Genomic DNA, 22,195 nt, shown 5'->3' with positions numbered 1-22,195 from the left:
AATTCAAATCCCAGTACTGCAAAAAGAAAGAAAGCTTTTTCACTAAAGTACAGTATACATTGAAAACACATATAATACTTATAGACAGAGCTCAGTGAAGTTTTATAAACCTTGTACACCTATGTAGCCAGCACTTAGATAAAGAAACATTATCAGAACCCAAGAAATTCCCTGGGTATTCTGGAACTTCAAGTGCTAGAGTTTTGATGTCATAACATAAACATTTTGGAATGGAGACTGCACAATGATTGGGTGTTTTATTAATAAAGTTCCTAAAAATAGTATATATCAAAGGACTATGGTAAGCCTTTTATATGCCCTTTCTCACTTAGTCCTCACAGTAATTCTATATGCTATATGGCAATATTGCATATAGAATATGATATATGGTAATATAGCATATAGAATATGATATATTCTATATGATAAGGAAACAGATTTAGTAATAAAGGTAGTATGTATGAATTTGGATTTGATATCTCTGCTTATAATTTTTTGTTGAATTGAAGCTACTTGGTTCCTGCTTTGTTCTGTATACCAAAATACCCAAGGCACTATTAGATCCTCTATCCTCTGTACTTTTAGTACTTCATACATACCTATTTTTTTAGAATTATTTGTTTGTATCTGGTCTTCTCACTGTATTATGAGCTCCTTAAAGGGCACTCTTTTATTCATTCCTGAATTCATTTGTGCCTCGCATACAGCAGGTACATAGTTAACTACTGAATAGATATGGAAGAAAAGAAAGCATAATATGTTATTTATAGGATAGGTAGGTTGAAGGACCCACAGATGACATAATAGTGTGTGGTGACAAACAGCATAGGGTCTAGAATCTCAGAAAGGGTTTGAATCTCTGGTTCTACCACTTACTAGTTTTGTGACTTCTAACATAAGTTTTATTATCTGCAAATTATGAAATTATAATACATACCCTGTAAATGAGATAATCCATATTAAAGCTCAACACAGTATGAAAGCCAGTAAGTCTACTTTTAAGGTTTTGAGTTTAGAGCCTAAGATTGGGAGGATCATGGTTCCAGACCAGTCTTGGCCAAACAAAGTTTGTGAGACCTCCATTTCAGCGAAAAAAAGCTGGGCATGGTGGCGCCCACCTATCTTCTCAGCTATGGGAAGCTACACTAGAGACTGAGATTGGGAGGACCACAGTCCAGGCTGGCCTGGGCAAAAAAATGAGACCTTATCTCCAAAATAAGCAGAGTAAAAAGGGCTAGAGGCGGGTGGTAAGGGAGGGGGTGGGGGCAGGGGGGAGAAATGAACCAAGCCTTGTATGCACATATGAATAATAAAAGAATAAAAAAAAAAGGGCTAGAGGCATGGCTCAGCCGCCTGCTTAGCAAGTACAAAGCCCTGAATTCAAACCCCAGTAACAGCAAAAAAAAAAAAAAAAAGATTTGGTGCTAGGCTTGGTGTTTCATGTCAATAATCCCACTACTCAGGAGGCTGAGGTAGGAGGATGGAGAGTTTGAGGCCTGCCTGGGCTATACAGTGTGATCATGTCTCAAGAAAACAAATCAAGGTCTGAATGCTAGGTGTCTTCATTGTTCCTGGGGTGATACTGCTTCTTAGGTCCTCTCAACTAGAGATATAAGGATACCACTGTTTTTGCCATGCTGAATGTATGTCCTTCTTGATACGGGAAACTGAAAGATAGTGTCAGTGTTATACCAGATGATACCTTAGAAAAATATACCAAGGTAACTAAATTAGAATCCTTTTTTTTTTTTTTTTTTTTTTTTTTTGTGGTACTGGGGTTTGAAGTCAGTGCTTGCTAGGCAAGTGCTCTACCACTTGAGGCACTCCGCCAGCCCTTTTTGTGTTGGGTGTTTTTGAGATAGGGTCTTGTGAACTATTTGCCTGGGGCTGGCTTCGAACTATGACCCTCCTGATCTCTACCTCTTGAGTAGCTAGGATTACAGGTGTGAGCCACCAATGCCTGGCTAGAATTCTTGTTTCATGAAATAATTATCAATCAAGAATTGAGAGACTTTAGGGCTAGGGGTGTATGGTTGAGTGTACCTACCATTCATAATCCCCTGGGTTTGGTCCCCAGCACCAGAGAGGAAAGGAGGGAGGGAGAGAGTGTGTTAGGAGACTGAATAAAATAAAAGTATTTTAAAACATTAATTGGATAATCTATGAAGCAAATGTTATTCAGTTTCTCTGGTATCCCTTTTGTCATACCTTCTTTTTTGTACTTTCGACATACTGTTATTGATACTTTGTTTTTTTTCACCAAACAGGCTTTTTGTCAAACTGACTAAAATATTTCTAGCATAATACTATTGGAACATTGTTTTATGTATGTGTGTAAAACATAACATATATGTGGGTATACACACATACACATATATATTAATTAGAATTTGGCAGCCCCCCCCTGTTTTTTAATACAGTATTGGGGTTGAACCCAGGGTCTTGCACATGCTAGGCAAGCACTCTACCACTTGAGCTAAGCTAAGTATTTTTTTTGTTTTTATTTAGTTTTTGAAACTGTCTCATGGCTGTCTTTGCCTGGGCTGACCTCCTACCTCCATCTCCCAAGTAGCTTGGGTTACAGGCATGAACCACCACACCTGGCTCACATTCAGTATTCTATTAAGTCTCGTAATGTCCTGATTTACAGATTGTTGCTGCATCTTAAGTTTCTATTTTATTACCTTGTTGTCAAGGATAAGTGGGAACTACATGTTTATAAAGGTATTAACCACTTCCACCTTTCTGCTGCAGCTCTGATTATTCTATTAAACATAGAGTAGATTCACTAATATATGCCAAAGAGTATTTTGGTACTCTTATAGCTCAGACGTCCCTCAATGCACTGTAGACCATGTAGAAGTTTTCACTCATGTCAAAATAAGAAAAATGACAGTGCAAGAAGTTTAGCATAAAGCTAAAGGTATATTAAAATATTTTGAGCTTATGCTGTTCTTATACTTTTTAATGTTACAGAAAGTGGTGGTAGGATTTTTACAAATGTTTTTAAATGAAGTTGGTCCTTTCCCCAGGTTAATTATCTATGAAGTAATATGTTATATTTAATCACCAAGATAGTAGAGCCACATCCTAGGCACTTGCAGAGAGTACATTGGCAAATTTACTGATGTATAATTTCTAGCAAAAGTATCTCTGGGAGAAATTACATTTAGATAATTGCCTGAAAGGTGTGTAGACTGTCGTCTACATACAGTCTCGAAAATCTCCCTCTGGATTTCAACCTGAGTTGTGGAGAATGATGTTTCCACACAGCCTCATACTGGATGCTAAAGAGTTGCTCGTCCTGCTCTGGGGTAAGATGCCATTGACTTAAGGTAAGGGATGCCTTGTGACGTGGACTGATGAGTCATCTTGGGTCTTCAGTTAAGCAGAGCGAAGGGTTTAATGGTAGTGTTACACAGCAGCCTCTTAAGTTCCTTAAGAAGTATTTCTTTCTGGTCCTAGTGTAAAGACCAGTTATAATCGTCAAGAGCAAATAGGCTGTTTTTATTTTATGGCCACCGTGAATTGTGTAACTAAGTAAGTTTCCTTAGTTTGGGTCTGTAAAGTTTTTTTATTGTTGTTTATTCATTTATTCATATGTGCATACATTGTTTGGGCCATCTCTCCCCCCCCCCCGCCCCCTGCCCCCTCCTCTGGGTTTGTAAAGTTTTAAGTCATACTTAAGAACCAGCCATAAACATAGAGTTTTGTTGAACCAGCTTTGTAACTTTGATTTTCTTTTTCATTAATTTATTTTTGAATAATTAATTCAGTCACATGGTTCAAATTCCAATCATGATTCTTTCTACCACTTTTCTTTTTTTTCTTAATTTTTCTTCATTTTCCGTTTTTGAGATGGAGTCTCAAAAAGAGAGACTGGGCTTCACCTCCCGGGGTCAAGTGATCTTCCTGCCTCAACATACTGAATGCTGGGACTAGCAGCACAGGCCCCATGCCTGACTCTCCCACTTTCTTACAGCCATTCAGTTTCATTCCCTGGAAGTAACCATTGTTATCAGTTTCCTATGTATCTTTCTGAGCTGTCTTCTACTTTTATTTCTTTTTTGTGAAACTGGGTTTTGAATTCAGCTTCACACTTGAAAGCAGGTGCTTGCAAGGCAAGCACTCTACTGCTTGAGCCACAACTCTGCTCCATTTTGTTCTGATTGTTTTGGAGATGGGGGTCTCTTGAACTATTGGCCTGGGCTTTTTGCCTCAAACTTCGATCCTCCCCATCTCAGCTTCTTAACTATCTAAGATTATAGGTGTCAAATCCTGGCTCTATAAACATGTAATTTTATGAATCTTTCTATTTCCATTTTATGTTTTTTCTTATCCTTTGTCACCTACTTTCTCTTAAATATAATTTTCCTATTTCTTTTTAACAGTTATGAAATAATTCATAACAGGGTGTGGTGGCTAACGCCTTAATCATAGCTGCTTAGGAGTCAGAGAGCAGGAAGATCAGGGTTTGAAGTCAGCCTGGGTAAAAAAGTGAGACTCCATGCCCACTAAAAGCTGGGCAATGTGGTATGTCTGTCATCCAAGCTATGCGGGAAATGTGAATAGGAGGGTCGCAGTCCAGCCTGGCCTGGGCATAAATGGGAGACCCCATGCAAAAAAATAACTAAAGCAAAAATGGACTGGGGGCATGGCTCAAGTGGTAGGGTACCTGACTAGCAAGCTCAAGGCCTTGAGTTCAAACTTCAGTACTGAAAAAAAAAAAAAATCATGCTTATTACTAAAGATTCAGAAAATGAAGAAAAGGTAAAAGAAATTAAGCATCTGTAATCTTATCACCCAGAGATAATTACATTAACATTTTAATGTTTATTTTTCCTGACATTTCTTTTTTTGTTTGTTTGTTTCTTGAGACAGATTCTTACCATGTAGTCCAGGGTGCCCTTGAATTCATTATGTAGCCCAGGCTGGTCTCAAACTTACCATGTACTCAAACTCTCTTCTCCTGCCTCAGCCTCTGAGTGCCATTATTACAGGTAGGCACCAACTCTTCAGGCATTTCTCATTGAATGCATATTCATTTTCTCTCAAATAATTTTAAATTGGGGGTAAATATAATCAAAGTGTACTGTATATAAAAATATAATGAAACCCATCATTTGTATAATTAATACATACTAATCATATACACACAATATATATATTTTTGTGTGGTACTGAGGTTTGAACTCAAAGCTTGGCACTTGCTGGGCAGGAGCTCTACTGCTTGAGCCACACCTCCAACCCCATAAAATTTTGAATAAAATTGTGTTAAGATCTGCTTTTAATTTTAGAACATTTCACATCTGTAATCCTAGCTGCTTAGGAGGCAGAGATCAGGAGGATCATGGTTCGAAGCCAGCCTGGGTAAAACAGTTCATGAGACACTAACTCGGAAAAAACCCATTACAAAAAAGTTCTGGTGGAGTGGTTCAAGGTATAGACCCTGAGTTCAAACCCCAGTTCCACAAAAAAAAAAAAAAAAAAAGGAACCGTCATTTTAGGATCAAAAGGTACACATCTAAAAAGTAACATTGCCCTGTAGAAAAGTGATTACAAATGTCAAAGAGGCAACAGAAGAGAATGACTGTCAGTTTTCCCATACTATGGGCAACATTTCTCACCATCTTCTGATTTGTTATCTTTACTGTGTTTCGGGACGGCACAGAATATACATAAAACACAATTTAGAGGGGAGGGGTGTAGATTACAAGGAGATAGAAGGAAGTTTCCTTTTTTATTTTGGTGGTACTGGGGTTTGAACTCAGGGTTTCACACTTTGGAGACAGGCACTCTACCACTTGAGCCATGCTTCCAGTCCAGAAGGGAATTTACAGTTTAGCATAAATTCTCATAATGAAGAGAGGGAATGGGAACATAATGGGGTGAACTTGCTCAAAGTACTGTGTACATGTATGGAGTTATCACAATGAACCCCCTTGTGCTAATTCAAAAATAAAATGGGAAGAAAAACCTCTTACAATGACCACGGTCCACAATGCAAAGTGGTGCTCTGTATTGAAGAGTTCCCCATCCTTGGAATGTTCAAATCAAGACTTACAGCCAGTTGCTGGGGATGAAGTAAAGGTATTAGATAAACTTTGAGGCCCTTTTTGGTCCTAGGAGTATCTAACATTTTAGTTTTATGACCATTTGCTGATGTCTCTGAAATCTGAGTGAACTTGGGATTTTTTTACTTTTCAGTTGTTGAAGGCCTTTCACTACTGGATTTGGGAGTTTCTCCATATTCTGGAGCAGTATTTCATGAAGTAAGTGTTCTTGTTTTCTTCTGTAGGCATTAAGAGTAGTTTGCAATCATGGATATCAAAGCCTAGCCTCTGTTTTGTACAAACATTTAAAAAGATCTATTTTTGAAAATCATATTCAGAAATAACCCCCCTTTTTTTTAGATATCCTCTTCATAAGAAGGAGATTTCACAATTACAATGGAAACAACTCAGATTAAAATTTTTAACTTGGGGCTGGGTACCAGTGGCACATGCCTATAATCTTAGATACTTGGGAGGCTGAGATTAGGAGAACTGCTGTTTGAGGCCAGCCTGGGCAAATAATTCATGAGACCCCCAATCTTTAAAATAACCAGAGCACTTAGAGCACCTGCTTTTCAAGCATGAAACCCCCTACAAAAAAAAAAAAAAAGATTTTAACTTGAAGAAATAGATTTCTGTAGAAATGACTATTTTTAATGGCAAATAGGCTGTGAACAGTTCCCAATCCAGGAATAGGTTATATGCTATCATCTTTTTAAACTTGCTTTCCCACGAAAACTATGACAGTAATGTTGGTTTCTTAGAAAGCCCACCAAAACTTATTTAACCCATAAAATTAGTTCTTCAGATTAGCAAAAGCACTCTTAGTTAGGTCACCATTATCTCTTGCTTGGGTTATTGCAACAGTTTCCTGATAAATCTTTCACAGATCAGTCTGCTCATTTACTCTTTATTCTTTGTTCAGGGACATTTTTCTTTTTTTGTGGGACTAGGGTTTGAACTCAGGGCTCTGAGCTTGCGAAACAGGTGCTCTACCACTTAAGCCATTCCTTCAGTGCATTTTTCTGTGGTTATTTTGGAGATGAGGTCTCATGTACTATTTGCTCGAGCTAACCTTAAACTGGCAGTCTTCCCAGTGTCAGCCTCCCAAGTAGCTAGCATTACAGGGATGAACCACTGGTACCTATCCAGGGACATTTTTCTAAAATGTGAATTTGATTTTGTCACTGTCTTGCTCAGTACCTGTGAGTACTCACCATTGACTTCAGGATAAAATCCAAATACCTTAGGAGATTGTACAAAGCCCTATAGACCGACACTCTGTACCACATCAGCCACATTCTTAGTAATCCTTTTTCTAACCGTACTTGCTATATCATTTTAAAGTAGAAGTCTTCCAATTTGTCAACTTATCCTATGGTTTTTGCTTTTGTTTCCCTCATACATACTTTGACAATAACTTTTTTTTTATTATTGTTGTACTGGGGGTACATTGTGACATCTACAAAATTTCTTGCAATATGTCATAGTTGAATTTACCCCCTCCATCATTCTCCTTTATCCCCCCTCTGACAATAACTTTTTTCCTTTTTTTTTTCTTTTGACAATAACTTTTTTATTTGGCTCCTCTATCCAGTCTTTTGAAAGCATTCAACTTGGTTCTTGTTGAAATAGCAACTGCCTTGCATTCATATTTTATTATCTTTGTGTTAATAACTAATCAAGCTGCAATTACAAGAACTACTAGCAGGAACAAGTTATGAACAATTTAAGACTCTTAGTAAGCACACAAGTCAATTTAATTGGAACAGATATATTTGACATGCCAAGGAGTAGCCCTTTAGTTATAAGGGCTCAGTGTGTAGCCTGAAGGAAGCTATTGGTAATGTAAATATTATGTTACTACTTTTTTTGTTTTGTTTTATTTTTTGGCAGTAGGGGGTTTGAACCCAGGGCTCATGTGCTTGCTATGTAGGTGCTTTGCTGCTTGAACCATGCCTCTAGTATGCCTTGATCCACATCTCTAATCCATTTTTGCTCTGGTTATTTTTTGGAGATGAAGTCTCACAAACTATTTGCCTTGGCTGGCTTCAAACCTTAATCCTGATCTCAGCCTCCCAAGTAGGTAGGTTTACAGGCATGAGCCACCAGCCACCAGCTGAAATTTCTTTTCTTTTTTATTATTGTTGTGCTGGAGGTACATTGTGACATTTATAAAAGTTCTTACAATGTATCATAGTTGAATTCACCCTCTCCATCATTCTCCTTTATCCCTCCTCCCCCATTTCTAAAATAGATTCAATAGGTCTCATTTTTCCGTTTACATACATGTGTACACAATGTTGGCACCATAGTCTACATCCTACACACTTTCCCTACTTCCTCCCTCCTCCCAATGTGATTTCTTAACACACCTCTCTTTAGCTGTCAATAAACAGACCAAAAAAATCAATTTGAACAAATCATTAGCATACTTAACCTAATATATAGAATGCTGTACACATAAATGTTAGTATGTGCATTCTTTTTAAGTGTACATGGAACACTTGTCAAAACAGCCAGATGATGGACCATGGTCACAGCACATTTTAAATTATTGAAATAATGTAGTGTCTTTTTATGACCACAGTAGAGTTAATGTAGCAACCAGTTATAAAAATGTAAAAAGGCCAGGTGCCGTGGCCCCTATCTGGAAAAACCATTCATAAAAATAGGGCTGGTGGAGTGGCTCAAGGTGAAGGCTCTGAGTTCAAGCCCCAGTACTGCAAGAAAAAAAAGTAAAAAGGGGCAGACCCCTGTAATCCTAGCTATTTGGGAGGCAGTATTGAGGTTTGAGGCCAGTTCAGGTAAATAGTTCGAGAGACTCTATCTCAAAAATACCCAACATAAAAAGCACTGATGGAGTGGCTCAAGTGGTAGAGTGCCTTCCTAGCCAGCGTAAAGCCCTGAGTTCAAACTCCAGTACCACCAAAAAAAAAAAAAAAATGTAAAAAGGTTAGGTTGGTTTGGTTTGTTTTTTTTGGTGCTAGAGATCAATTCTAAGGCCTCATCCACGGTACACACATGCTCTACCTCTGAACTATATCCCCAGTCTGTACATTTTAGGCCTCTACTACTTGAGCTGTGCCTCCAGTCCCGCCGCCCCCCCCCACCTCCCAGTCTATACATTTTAGAGTAGTCTCAAAGAAGAAATGTCAGTGGAAATTAAAATTACTTTCAATTGAATAATACTGAAAAAAAAACCCAGCATATCAAAACATGTGCGATTCAGCTAAAGCCATACTCAGAGGAAAATATATTGCCTTAAATAATAAAAAGTCAAATATTGTAAACAATTTTGTGTTAATTAGACAGAAATTTAGATGAAATGGATATGTTCCTAGAAAATGTAATTTATCACAAAATACAACAAATCTGAATAGTGTTTAATCTATGAAAGAAATTGAATCTGTAAAGAACTGAATCTAAAAGAAAACTCAGGCCAAGATGGCTTCATAGTTAGTGAGTTTTCCCAAATCTTTTTTTTTTTTTTTTTTGAAGCAGGGTCTCACTATCTATCACTAGTATCTCAGGCTGGCTTTGATCTCAAAATCCTTCTGTTACAGACTCAAAGTCCTGGAATTACAGGTATGCACCCCCATGCCTGGCTCTACCCAATTCTTTGAGGAGGAAATAATATTTTTTTTTTTTTTGGAAATAATATTTTTTGTTGTTGGTTTCTTTTTTGGCAGTCTGGAAGTTTGAACTCGGGTCCTTGTTCTTGCTAGGCAGGCATTCTATCATTTGAGCCATGCCTCCACCCTTTTTTGCTTTAGTTAATTTTCAAATAGGATCTGGCATTTATGCTTGGGGATGATGATCCCCTTATTTACACTTCTCACCTAACAGGCAGGCATCACCACACTCATCTTTTATTGGTTGAGATGGGAGTCTTGCAAACTTTTTCCCTCGAGCTGCTCTCAAACTTTGATCCTCCTGATCTTTGCTTCCTAAGTAGCTAGGATTACAGATGTGAGCCATCATGCTCAGCTGGAAGTAGTGTTCTTATATAAACTTATCAGTGAGTATAGAGAAAGGAAAAAAAAAATACTAGTTTATTTTAGGAGTTCAGCAATCTTGGTACTCTATACTGTTCCCCTTGGTTGTTAGACATGTTTTAGAACTAAAATTTAGCCGAGTGTCAGTGGCTCATGCCTGTAATCCTAGCTACTCAGGAGGCAGAGATCAGGAGGATCGTGGTTTGAAACTTGTGTGGGCAAGTAGTTCACAAGACCCTATCTCGAAACAACCCTTCACCAAAAAAGGACTGGTGGAGTGGCTGAAGGTGTAGGCCCTGAGTTCAAAATCCCAGTACCACAAAAAAAAAAAACCCTAAAATTTATACCTCATAGCTTTAGTGTATTAACAGTTCCTAAACATTTATATATTGAGATGGAGTAAAGCTGCATTGTTCCAGCTGACCTTGAACTCTTGAGTAGCTGGGACTACAGGCATGCACCATCATACCAGGCTGCATATTTAGCACATGTCATATTTTGTTATTTCCTTTACTCAATTCAATAGATAGTCTCAGTGGCACAAAATGATCCAGGATACTAAGTTATTCTTTCTTAATGTGTACTGACTAATTAGCATAGAACAGTTATTGTAGGGAGGAAACAGATTTTTTTTGCTAAAGAATTGTTTTCCCCTACTCCCATCTTAGAAATATAATTCATAATAAGGTTTAACTTAATTTTTTTTGCATGTTTGTTTTTCTTCTGCAGACTCCATTAATAATATACCTCTTTCATTTTCTAATTGACTATGCTGAATTGGTATTTATGGTAAGTAGTTGTCCAGGTAAAATCACTATATATATATATATATATATATTTTTTTTTTTTTTTTTAATTTTACAATCATCTTGTTTTTATGAAAAAAATCTATGTTAGGAACTTGAGTGTTTCTCAGAACATAAAAGCTAAGACTTTAGTTTGAAAGCATGGAACTGTGGAGGTATTATGGGAGTATGAGAAATAGTTTCTGATTTCTGAGCAGTTCCATTTCCTTATTCTTTGGAATTTGTAGTCTTGAAATTTCTAGCTCCAAGATTCTGTAGTTGGTTTTAACTGTGTCAGTGTGAAGGGTTAAGCATTGTGACATGAGATTCTGTGAAGACATAGACCTGATTAGACTTTGAGGGGCAAGAATTTTGAAAATTGAGATGTCAGGGCTATGTTTTGAGAGCATAGCAGTTTGAAACATTTATCTAATCTTGGATTGAAAATCTGGGTCAAGAAATACCTAGGAAGTCTACTGAAGACTTCCTTCATAATTATAATGGCTGCTATTGATTGAACACTTACTCCGTGCTAGGTGCTTGACAGACTCGAGGCCAGCAAAGCAGTAGGTATTATTCCTATTTTACAGAAAACTTAAGTAACTTGAAATTCTAGAGCAAATGTGGGACACCAGACTGAAGTGAGCCTAGATGGGTCCTAATTCTAAGGGCTTTCCAATCTTACTTCCTTGATTGAACCTTACCTTTGAGTAGCCAAAGGGAGGGTTGAAGTTCTGCCTGACTCTAAGAGTTCAGTACTGGGTAGCCCACTACCCAGAACTTCAGGGCCAGTCAATGTCTTCCCATTATTCCTACACTATTTCCTATTATTCCTCTTTCTCTTGACAGATAGCTGATGCACTCACTGCTCTTGCCCTGTATTTTGCAATACAGGACTTCAATAAAGTTGTGGTAAGTAGTTAGTGGGTGGTACAAAGCTGATAGAATTTGGTAACCTGCTGATCTTTGTTACTGAAAAGAATCAAAGGTCATTACTTAAGTATCTAACTGTTTTAAAATGCTAAGAAGTGGGAGTGAATCTTCTGGTGGTTCTGCATACTCTGGAGTGACAAAACCCAAACCCACAGACAGCTTTACTAATTGAAAGGTCAGCTTAATCTATGTAGCCTATTAATATCTACACACCTGTGCAAGCTGTGACTTTCTGGAATAGAGTTGAATGACAGATTAATGAGACTCCTTAAAAATCTTTCATTCTTTTCACTGCTTTTTCTTTTCATAGGAAAATGAATACAGCTTTTAACTCACTGTGTTAGGCCTCTTTGAGGTAAAATTGGATTCCCAGTGTTGAAGATTCTGTTTCCCTGCAGAGTGATCTTTCTTTGGTGGGGGGGAGGGGGCGGCAGGGAGGGTAGTTGGTGCTGGGGATCAAACTCAGGGCTTCACAAATACTAGGCAAGCATTCTGTCACTGAGCTATACTTCCAGTCCTAAAAAAGTAATCTTAAATTAGAAAATTCAGCATGTATTAATGCCTGTTGAAAGTATTGATGTAAACTTTACTCTTAACTATGTAATAGCTAAGGGGAATTGCATAGTGGGATCATTCTCCTTTCCCTGGATTCTGAGAAAGTTAATAGATTAGCTATGTGCACTTGCCATGTAGTTATGAAAAAAAGATTTGGTTTGTTTTGGCTTCAGTTCTCCTTGATTGACTGGGAGCCATTCAGAGGATTTAGGCCAGAGTGATAAGGCTATATTGCCAGTTTGTGGTTCATTTTTACTTCTGTCACCATGTAATAGAATCAGAAATGAAAGTCTGTCTTTCAGTGGCACTTGCCATCAGTAACAAAAAATCTGTTGAATTTTAGACCTTAGAGAAGGTTTTTTTAAAATACCTGTAGCAAGGGTTCTTAATTTAGGGTCCATTTATAAATGGCATTTTAAAGGCTTAAGGGGCCTTTAAAATCCTTGAAATGGTATAAAAAAAATGTGTATATAAATGTGTTGGTATTTTTTTCTAAGAGTTCATCTCTATTATTGGTGGTTAGGACTCTTTGACTCCTCCCCTAAAGGATTAAGTACTGTAATTTAGAGGCCTAGTATCACTAGGGCTAGGGAGTGTATGTCTTACTACTAAAGCATAGCTTAAAAATTTTAGAGGCTAATGCGCTCTGTTACCTTATTTACAGCTGGGTGGCCCCTGTCATTTCCCATCCTCCTTCCAATTCTGCTATCCAGATCTGCACTCAGCTGGTCATTCCCTCCAGTTCCTTGCTGATTACCTTGCCTTGGCACAGATACAGCAGAGGTACCTAGGTTAGCCCCAGAGTGCATGCTTTGGCCTATAAAGGAGTTTAAGAGCCTCATTGTCTGAGTTTTGATAATGTTGGAGGAATATACCTCCTGCCCCACCCTCACCCCTCAGCACATAGCCCCTCCACCGCCAACCACCTCCATTCCTTTTGTTTCTAGTTTGGCGCTCTAGACCAGGGCATTAGTATGCAAGAGTTAATGTAAGGTTAGAATCATCTACTTTTTTTTTTGGTGGAACTGGGGTTTGAGCTCAGGGCTTTGCACTTGGAAAGCAGGCACTCTAACTTTTTTGTTGTTGTTGTTGTTCACATGTGCATACAAGGCTTGGGTCATTTCTCCCCCCGCCCCCACCCCCTCACTTACCACCCACTCCGCCCCCTCCCTCTCCCCCCTACCCCCTCAATACCCAGCAGAAACTATTTTGCCCTTATCTCTAATTTTGTTGTAGAGAGAATATAAGCAATAATAGGAAGGAACAAGTGTTCCTGGTTGAGATAAGGATAGCTATACAGGGAGTTGACTCACATTAATTTCCTGTGCGTGTGTGTTACCTTCTAGGTTAATTCTTTTTGATCTAACCTTTTCTCTAGTTCCTGGTCCCCTTCTCCTATTGGCCTCAGTTGCTTTAAAGTATCTGCTTTAGTTTCTCTGTGTTGAGGGCAACAAATGCTATCTAGTTTTTTAGGTGTCTTACCTGTCCTCATATCTCTCTTGTGTGCTCTCGCTTTTATCTTGTGATCAAAGTTCAGTCACCTTGTTGTTTTTGCCCTTGATCTAATGTCCGCATATGAGGGAGAACATATGATTTTTGGTCTTTTGGGCCAGGCTAACCTCACTCAGAATGATGTTCTCCAATTCTATCCATTTGCCAGCGAATGATAACATTTCGTTCTTCTTCATGGCTGCATAAAATTCTATTGTGTATAAATACCACATTTTCTTGATCCATTCGTCAGTAGTGGGGCATCTTGGCTGTTTCCATAACTTGGCTATTGTGAATAGTGCTGCAATAAACATAGGTGTGCAGGTGCCTCTGGAGGAACCTGTGTCACATTCTTTTGGGTATATCCCCAAGAGTGGTATTGCTGGATCATATGGTAGCTCAATGTTTAGCTTTTTAAGTAACCTCCAAATTTTTTTCCAGAGTGGTTGTACTAGTTTACATTCCCACCAGCAGTGTAAGAGGGTTCCTTTTTCCCCCTGCATCCTCGCCAACACCTGTTGTTGATGGTGTTGCTAATGATGGCTATTCTAACAGGGGTGAGGTGGAATCTTAGTGTGGCCTAAAATAGTTTTTAATGAGTGGGGGGATCTTAGGAGGAAGTAATGAAAGTGGGTTTCAGTTAGTTTGACTTCACTGTCAACAAGAGAGACACCTTTAATTTAGGGAACCAATAATTTTAATTGATTTGTGGTTTCTGGGTTTATTTAGAATCACAGAGGTTTTTCATTTGTGACTTAGAGGAAATCAAATGAGCTACTGTCGATACCCAGTTTTTTAGTGCACCAAGATGTGTTGTAATCACGAAGACTGAATTAAAATCTGGAAAATTTTTTGTTTCTCCGTTCTCATAGTTCAGATTATTGTAGCATTGGTTTTCTTGGTCAGAATAAAAGTTTTATGGGGAGGGGAAAGAGAATAATAACAGTTTTATTTATGTCATGTCAAAAATTAACTCATTCTAGGCTTGGAGAGTATGGCTCAAGTGATAGAGCTCTTGCTTAGCAAGTGTGAAATCCTGAGTTCAATCTCTAGTACCCCCGCCCCCAAATTAGCTCATTCTAAATGGCAGCTTTTGCTGTAATTGTTTCTTGTTTTTGTTTGGTTTTTATTTTATTTTATTTTCTATTATTTATTTTTCTTTTATTCATATGTGCATACAATGTTTGGCTCATTTCTTGTTTGGTTTTTTGAGGCAGGATTTTACTATGTAGCTCAGGCTGGTCTTGAATGATCAATTCTCCTGCCTCACCTTTCTGACTACTGGGATTACAGGTGTGTAACACCATGCCCAGCTTAAATGGCAGCTTTCAATACTACTATCATACTGCTGTAGTATGATTTGTCTTGTTTTTTTTTTTGGTGCTGGGGATCAAAGCTAGGCTTTGCTCATGCTAGGCAAGTGCTTGATAACTGAGCTACCTCCCCAGTCCTTTGTTTTTTGTTTTTTTGATCAGGGTTTCATTGTATACCCCATAATGGCTTCAAACTCTTGATCCTCCTGCCTCTGCCTTCTGAGTGCTGGGATTACAGGTATGTGCCACTGTACCCAGCTATCATACTACCATTGATATAGATAGAATATCAGCATATGTCTTCCTCTTAAATCTCTGCTTTGTCAGAAGAGTGTATACTATATGGTCTGGAAACATTTTCTTGCTGGGATTTTTTTTTTTTTTTTTTTTGATGGGATTGGTGTTTGAACTCAGGGCTTCATGCTTGCAAAGCAGGCGCTCTACCACTTGAGCCACAACTCCAGTCCCTTTTGCTCTATTTTTGGAGATTGGATCTCACAAAGTATTTGCCCAGACTGGTCTTGAAGCATGAGCCTTCCTATCTCAGCCTCCCCAGTAGGTGGAATTACAAGTGTGAGCCCCCGTGCCATCTTGTCTTACTGGAATTTAAGACTGTCCTTGGTTAGTAATGAAGCTGTGTCTACATAGCATTCCAGAAAGCAATGGAATGGTGCTGAGAGGACACTATACTCATCCCATCTCTAGTTGTTAGACTGTGGAATAAGAGTGCTGATTGAGCTAGGTGCCAGTGGCTCATGTCTGTAAACCTAGCTACTCTGGAGGCTGAGATCGGGATTGAGGTTCAAAGCCTGCCCAGCCAAATAGTTTGTGAGACTTCATCTCCAAAAAAATAACCAGAGCAAAAATGAACTAGAGGTATGGCTCAAGGTATACTAAAGGTGTGGTTCAAGCAGCAAAACTGCCTTTTTGTTCAGAAACTTCTGTTGAAGTATAACATACATATGGGAGGCATACCATTTGTTATCACTATTTTTCTTTTATTTTTTATTTTTTGGCAGTACTTGGATTTGAATTTAGAGCCTTAACGCTTGCTACACAGGTGCTCTACCACTTGAGCCACTCTGCCATCAAGGCATATCTTTTGTGTACAAGCTGATTACAGATCACTAAGTGAACACATCCAGGTCAACTACTTGCAAGTTGCTTTAAATCCATCATTGTCAAGTTTACTTATTTAGAAATACTTTTCTTTGGATTTTAAATTGTGCTCCCTAACCTCATTTATTTTCATACTTTCTTGGGATTTATATTTGTGTACAGGTGTGTAATTTTTGAATTTTCTTAGATTTCTAGCCACTGTCTGTCATTAGCTGGATGCAATGAAGATTTTTTTTTTTTTTTGGTGGTACTGGGGCTTGAACTCAGGGCCTCCACCTTGAGCCACTCCACCAGCCCTATTTTTGTGAAGGGTTTTTCCAGATGGGGTCTCGAGAACTGTTTCCCCGGGCTGACTTTAAACTATGATCCTCCTGATTTCTGCCTCCTGAGTAGCTAGGATTACAGGCGTGAACCACCGGCACAATGAAGCTTTTTGAAAAGGGGTTTTGCCTATTTGGGGAACTGATACTGAACCTGAGAGGACAGTCATAATGGTGGCTGTGCTGGTTAGATTGAGGGAGAGGCAACAAGAGAGGGAGCAGAGAATGTACTGACTTGACTGTTCTTCCTTCCTGGGGACTCCCCTTTCAGAAGGTCTTTCTGTTTTTGAAGTACTGGTTTTGAGACAATTGTGGTTACAAGGAAGCCCTCCACTAGGGCTGTGTCCCTCTTGCCCAGTATCTATATGCTCCTGGTAGCCTGCATCTCTCAGAAATAGGGAATGGATCTGCAGTCCCACTTGTCTCTGACTGCCCCTGGACAAGTTCCATGTTTCCTTTCAATAGCTTTTTATTTTTCCCTTTTTTGTGGCTTGGCCCCTGCCCTTCTCCCTCCGCCCCCCAGCCACCTTCTTGCAGCAGAACTCTAGAACTCTTAGCTAGTTGCCACTACCAGTGCTGCAGCTATTCTCACTAAGCATTTTGATTGCTGAGTCGGCCACCCTTGAAAAAACACCTTAGTTTATATTTTGTCCTTTTAATTAAATAACCCCAGCTGTGAATGGCACCATAAATCTTGTTGATGATTATCCTTCCACTTTATTTGGTCTCTGCCAACTGTGAGAACAGAAAGATGATCAAAGGGAGGTTTTTGATGTTTGTTCTAGGTGCTTTGTTTTGTTTTGAAACAGGGTCTTACTATGTAGCCCAGTGAGGTTTTGTGTGTGTGTGTATGTGTGTTGTTTTTGGCAGTACTAGTGTTTGAACTTAGGGCCTAGTGGTTGCTAGCAGGCTCTACCACTTGAGTACCTTGTTTTTTTTCAGGCAGGGTCTTGCTATACTGTTACCCAGGCTGGCCTCAAACTTTTGATCCTCCTGCCTCATCCTCCCAGAGCTGGGATTTTAGGATTGTATCACCATTCCCAACAGTTTCAGGTTTTCTAACTAAGCCTCTAGGTAAACTTCTGTGAGAAATTTGAGGGCTAGGGGCATGGCTCAAGTGGTAGAGTGCCTGCCTAGCAAGCACAAGGCCCTGAGTTCAAACCCCAGTACTGCCCCCAAAAAGAAAAAAAGATATCTGGGACTACTTGTATTCCTGTGGAGATCTCTTGATTTTCTCTTTAACTGAAGTACCTAAAATATACAAAAATAAGAATAATGTATAGTCAACAAACCTATTTTCAACCCGAAAAAGATTAAGTAGAGGATACCTTCATCTATTTATTCCCTCTTCCACCAGTAACCACTTCTGAGTTTTGTGGTTATCATTTCCCACACACATGCCCTTAACTTTTACTACATTTGTTAATACCCCTTAATAAAATATAGTATTATTTTGCATGTTTTTAACTTTATGTAGCTGGTACAATGAAATATATAATATATTGTGATTGTTTATCTCATCATTAAATCTTTAATCATGCATATAGGGCTGGTGGAGTGACTTAAGCAGTGAGAGCACATGCCTAGCAAGCATGAAGCCCTGAGTTCAAACCCCAATGCCACAAAAAAAAAAATCATAAATTATGTGCATATAGTACATGCTTGTCACTTTGTCTCCTCTGAAATACTCTTAATAGTATGCAGCACTGGTTTTATATAGCAGGGCTATGCATTTGGGGTTTAGAAGATTTTCCATCTATATTCTGACCTGTGTTTGCTTATAAGTTGCTTACCATTTTTTCATTCTGGAACATACCCATGAACTTGTTGGGGCACATCAGGGGAAGGCAAGGAGTTTCCATCCCCATCCCACTGCATCTTCACTCTTCAACTCCTAGCCACACCTAGCTCTCTTCTTCCTTTTCTTCATCATGACCATTTCATACTTCCTATATAGAACTAAAAAAAAAAAAAAAAAAAAAAAAAAAAAAACTTGCAACAGAAGAATGAGGGAAAAAAACCTAAGAGGATTATTCCACCTTGCTTGAACATACTTTGCTTTGCTGATGGAATTTTTGAGTCCTAAGACCACTGACAATAACTCTCCACAATGGCTAAGAACTGGCTTTGCCACTCAGTCATCCACTTAGCCATTCAACAGATCTTTATTGTTTGTCTACTGTGCTGGGTGTTAGGCATACATGGTGACCAAATAACTTGGTCTCTGCTCTTATGGAACTTGTAATCTAGTGAGAGAGTCAGGAATTAGTCAGATATATAAATAAATCAAAAAATTATAACTGTGAACAGTGCCGTAGAAGAATGTATAATAGGAAGGCACAAGATAAGAGAGTGTGCCTTCCTGAGGAAGCAATGAGAAGATGTCAAATGCAAAGATCTGGGAGAAGAAGGAGTATTGGTTGGCATATTCATGGTTCTGGAACTCAGAAAGTGGGAGGGGGGAGAGGGTGAGTGTAAAATGAGCATGGAATGAGAAAGCCAGACTAGGCAGGGCAATGTAGACCTTAGTAAGGACTTTTGTGTTTCATCCTAAAAGCCATTTGTTTCATGTATTTTGTCATCTTTTCCCCCAGTTTAAAAAGCAGAAACTACTCCTAGAACTGGACCAGTATGCTCCAGATGTGGCCGAACTCATTCGAACCCCTATGGAAATGCGATACATCCCTCTGAAAGTAGCCCTGTTGTAAGTATTCCCTGACAAATCAAGGCTCAGTGCCAACAAATGTGAGGAAAATCTGATGAGACTTTCCCATGTTGCTTGTTGTATTTTTGCAGTCTTAGTCATCAAGTATTTGCTGAGGGTCTGTTGCACAACGAGGGCTCTGGCCAGTAAAAGAGACAGACATTCTGTGTCTGGTGGACAAAGACTCACACAGGGACACCCACAGTCAAACCCTTCGCAAATGCTTTCTGACTTGTTTCTGATCTAGGCTCCAGCCTACTTGTAACCAGTGTTTCTAAAAACAAACATACAAAAAATAGTAGTTCTTCCATTATGATATATGGATTGAATAAAATTCTGTTCTTTATGTAGCTGTTGTTTCAAGCAGCTCCTATGTTTTATGTACAATTTAGTTCCCCATTTGTAACTCAGAAAACTGAAGTAAAATACCTGGAAACCCATCTTACCTATGACTAGCATGGAAGAGTAGAACTTATTGAGGCTTTATGAAAGAATTCTCTAGAAGTACCCAGTACTGCAGTAAGTTTAATTCTTTCAGGTTATCTGAGTTAGGCAAATGAGAATTACTCAGTTGACTAATGGTCGCTGAATATTTATAATATGCTAGTTTCTAGGGATACACAATAAATAAAATAAGTAAGGGAAAAACATGCCCTTAGAACTCTTAAGAATTAGAAGGGGTCCTATGAGGAGAGATTATTCAGCCCATTGCCCTTTGTGCGAATTTCCTATTCAGTGTTCCAGATAGGTGTCTGGGCAGCCTTCTTGAACATCACCTGCTGTTTAGAAATGGTTTGTTTTTCCTCCCATGAAACAGTTTTGGGTATCAGTTCACATCTATGTATTTAAAAAATATTGATGGGAACTACCTTAATTAAGACCAGAGGTTTAGCAGCATTATAAATTCTTATGGACTCATATGTCTCTTGGGGGTATTTTGTAATAGCAGCAACCATTGCTTTAAAGGTTGTGTAATAAACCTATCTGTAATTGCTAGAGAAAAAGCAAAAACAAAACAAAATTCCCAATAACAACAATTTCTAGGCCTTTTGCTTTAGAACTGCTAATCTTATAGTTCTGGAGGTATTGGATTTGAGGTCTTTATTTGTGAATAATAATTATGATATTTTCCTAAGACACTGGTATGTTCTTCCTTTCTGGTAATCAGAATTATGTAACTTAAGTACTTTGCCAGGAAACTCAGAGTCAGATTTGAAGCTGATTGTTATAATGCTATAGAAGACTCATTTGGTTTTCTTTCTTTTGCCATTACTTTCTCTTTTTATTTATTTATTTCTTGATCTTAATTATTGCTATTTTTACTTTACTACTAATTTCGTTATCTCTTCTCATTTTAGCTGTTGCATATACTTTGTAGAAGCAGGATAGAAATAAAAATAAAAATAATCCGTTATGCTGGGTGCAATGGCTCATGCCTGTAATCCCAGCTACTCAGGAGATGGAGATCTGAAGGACTGTGGTTTGGGCCAGCCCAGGCAAAAAGTTAGCAAGACCCCCATCTAAGTCAATAAATTGGGTGTGATGATGTACACCTGTGGTCCCAGCTACACGTGAGGCCCTAGGCAAGAGGCTGGTGGTCCAGGGCAGACCCTACCTAAAAAATTACTAAAGCAAGAAATGGGAGGGAGGCACAGCTAAGTGATAGAGTACCTACCTAGTAAGCACTAGCCCTGAGTTGGAACCCCAGACATTCCTGCCTTCCTTTAAAAAAAATCCATTATGACTATGTAAGATTTCCCAACTCACAAGCACTTCAGATTGACTTTCTCAGTCCATTCAAAACCTCAGGAAGACTAGGTGTTAACTTTTTCCCCAGTGGAAGGTTAAGATATTCTGTGAAGTTCCATGCCATCTGGCTTGTTTAATTCAGTGGATACTGCTTGAGTACCACAAAGGCTAAGTAGTATAAAGAATGCTGGCTATAGCCAGAAAGACCGGATTTTGAATGCTTATGAAACCTCGGGCAAGTTACTTAATCACTGAGTCTCGGTTTTCTCATCTGCAGAACAAAGGATATTATTGCTAGTTTATAGGATTTTATTGATGATTAAATGTGATGGTTTTGCATATACCACATAGCATAATGTGTAGTATCTTTTACTCGTTGGCCCCCAACTACCACTTTGTTCGGTTTTACTTTGGAAAATTTATTTCTAAGAAGTCGCCTTCTTTTGAGTATGTTTTTAATAAATCTCTGAACTTCCTGGCTGTGGAGGCCAGGACACTCAGGTTCACTGATCAGGATTTCTAATACCAAATATGTGTGTTCTTCCCCAGCTATCTCTTAAATCCTTACACGGTCTTATCTTGTGTTGCCAAGTCTACCTGCGCTATCAACAACACCCTCATTGCTTTCTTCATTTTGACCACCATAAAAGGTAAGACCCTGAAGGAGAGTTTTACATCCTTTGGTTACAACTGATTTTTATGTAGGGTTTTTATAACACTTAGACTATGGCTTTTTTTTTTTAAGTAACACTTAATGTTTTTTAAAATTATACAAGTAATACAAGATTATTATAGAAAATTAAGATAAAACAAAAGAAAAAAGTTAAGATATCCTGAAAATCTACTACTCAGAGAGTCACTGTTGACCTGTTTGTTTTTTTAAGTTCTAAAATATTTGTAATGAGAATATCAGTCTTCTTCCTCTCTCTTCCCAACCTGTAGGTTCAGCTTCTTTGAAGCAATTGCTTTTTGCTAATATTTACTTCTGTATTTCTGAATAATTATATTGATACTTAATGAACTATAAATTTTAGACATTATTATTACATTCCAATATGGTAAATAAAGATTTCTCATAGCTCTTTTGTACCAATATCCACACTTTCCCTTGGGCTGAATTTTCTTACAGCAGTTATATTACTTTTTTGATTAAATCAGTACTCAGGGCTAAGGTG

At 38.4% G+C, this 22,195-nt stretch overlaps 1 protein-coding gene across 3 annotated transcripts in view; it reads left to right on the top strand.

The window, feature by feature from the left end:
• Positions 1–22,195, top strand: part of Pigu (phosphatidylinositol glycan anchor biosynthesis class U) — an 82,818-nt gene that overhangs the window by 1,333 nt on the left and 59,290 nt on the right. For 2 of the 3 annotated variants that reach the window (XM_020162981.2, XM_074074588.1), the window contains exons 2-6: positions 6,208–6,272; positions 10,781–10,840; positions 11,686–11,748; positions 19,162–19,271; positions 21,570–21,670. In XM_020162981.2, coding sequence (XP_020018570.2) covers positions 6,208–6,272; positions 10,781–10,840; positions 11,686–11,748; positions 19,162–19,271; positions 21,570–21,670 — 399 coding nt within the window. The remainder of the gene's footprint in view (positions 1–6,207; positions 6,273–10,780; positions 10,841–11,685; positions 11,749–19,161; positions 19,272–21,569; positions 21,671–22,195) is intronic. The other variant, XM_074074589.1, reaches the window with a different exon arrangement.

This window comes from Castor canadensis, chromosome 5, assembly GCF_047511655.1.
Source record: "Castor canadensis chromosome 5, mCasCan1.hap1v2, whole genome shotgun sequence".
Taxonomy (NCBI): domain Eukaryota; kingdom Metazoa; phylum Chordata; class Mammalia; order Rodentia; family Castoridae; genus Castor; species Castor canadensis.
The sequence above is the reverse complement of the archived record's forward strand: the minus strand, read 5'-3'. Positions and strand labels throughout refer to the sequence as shown.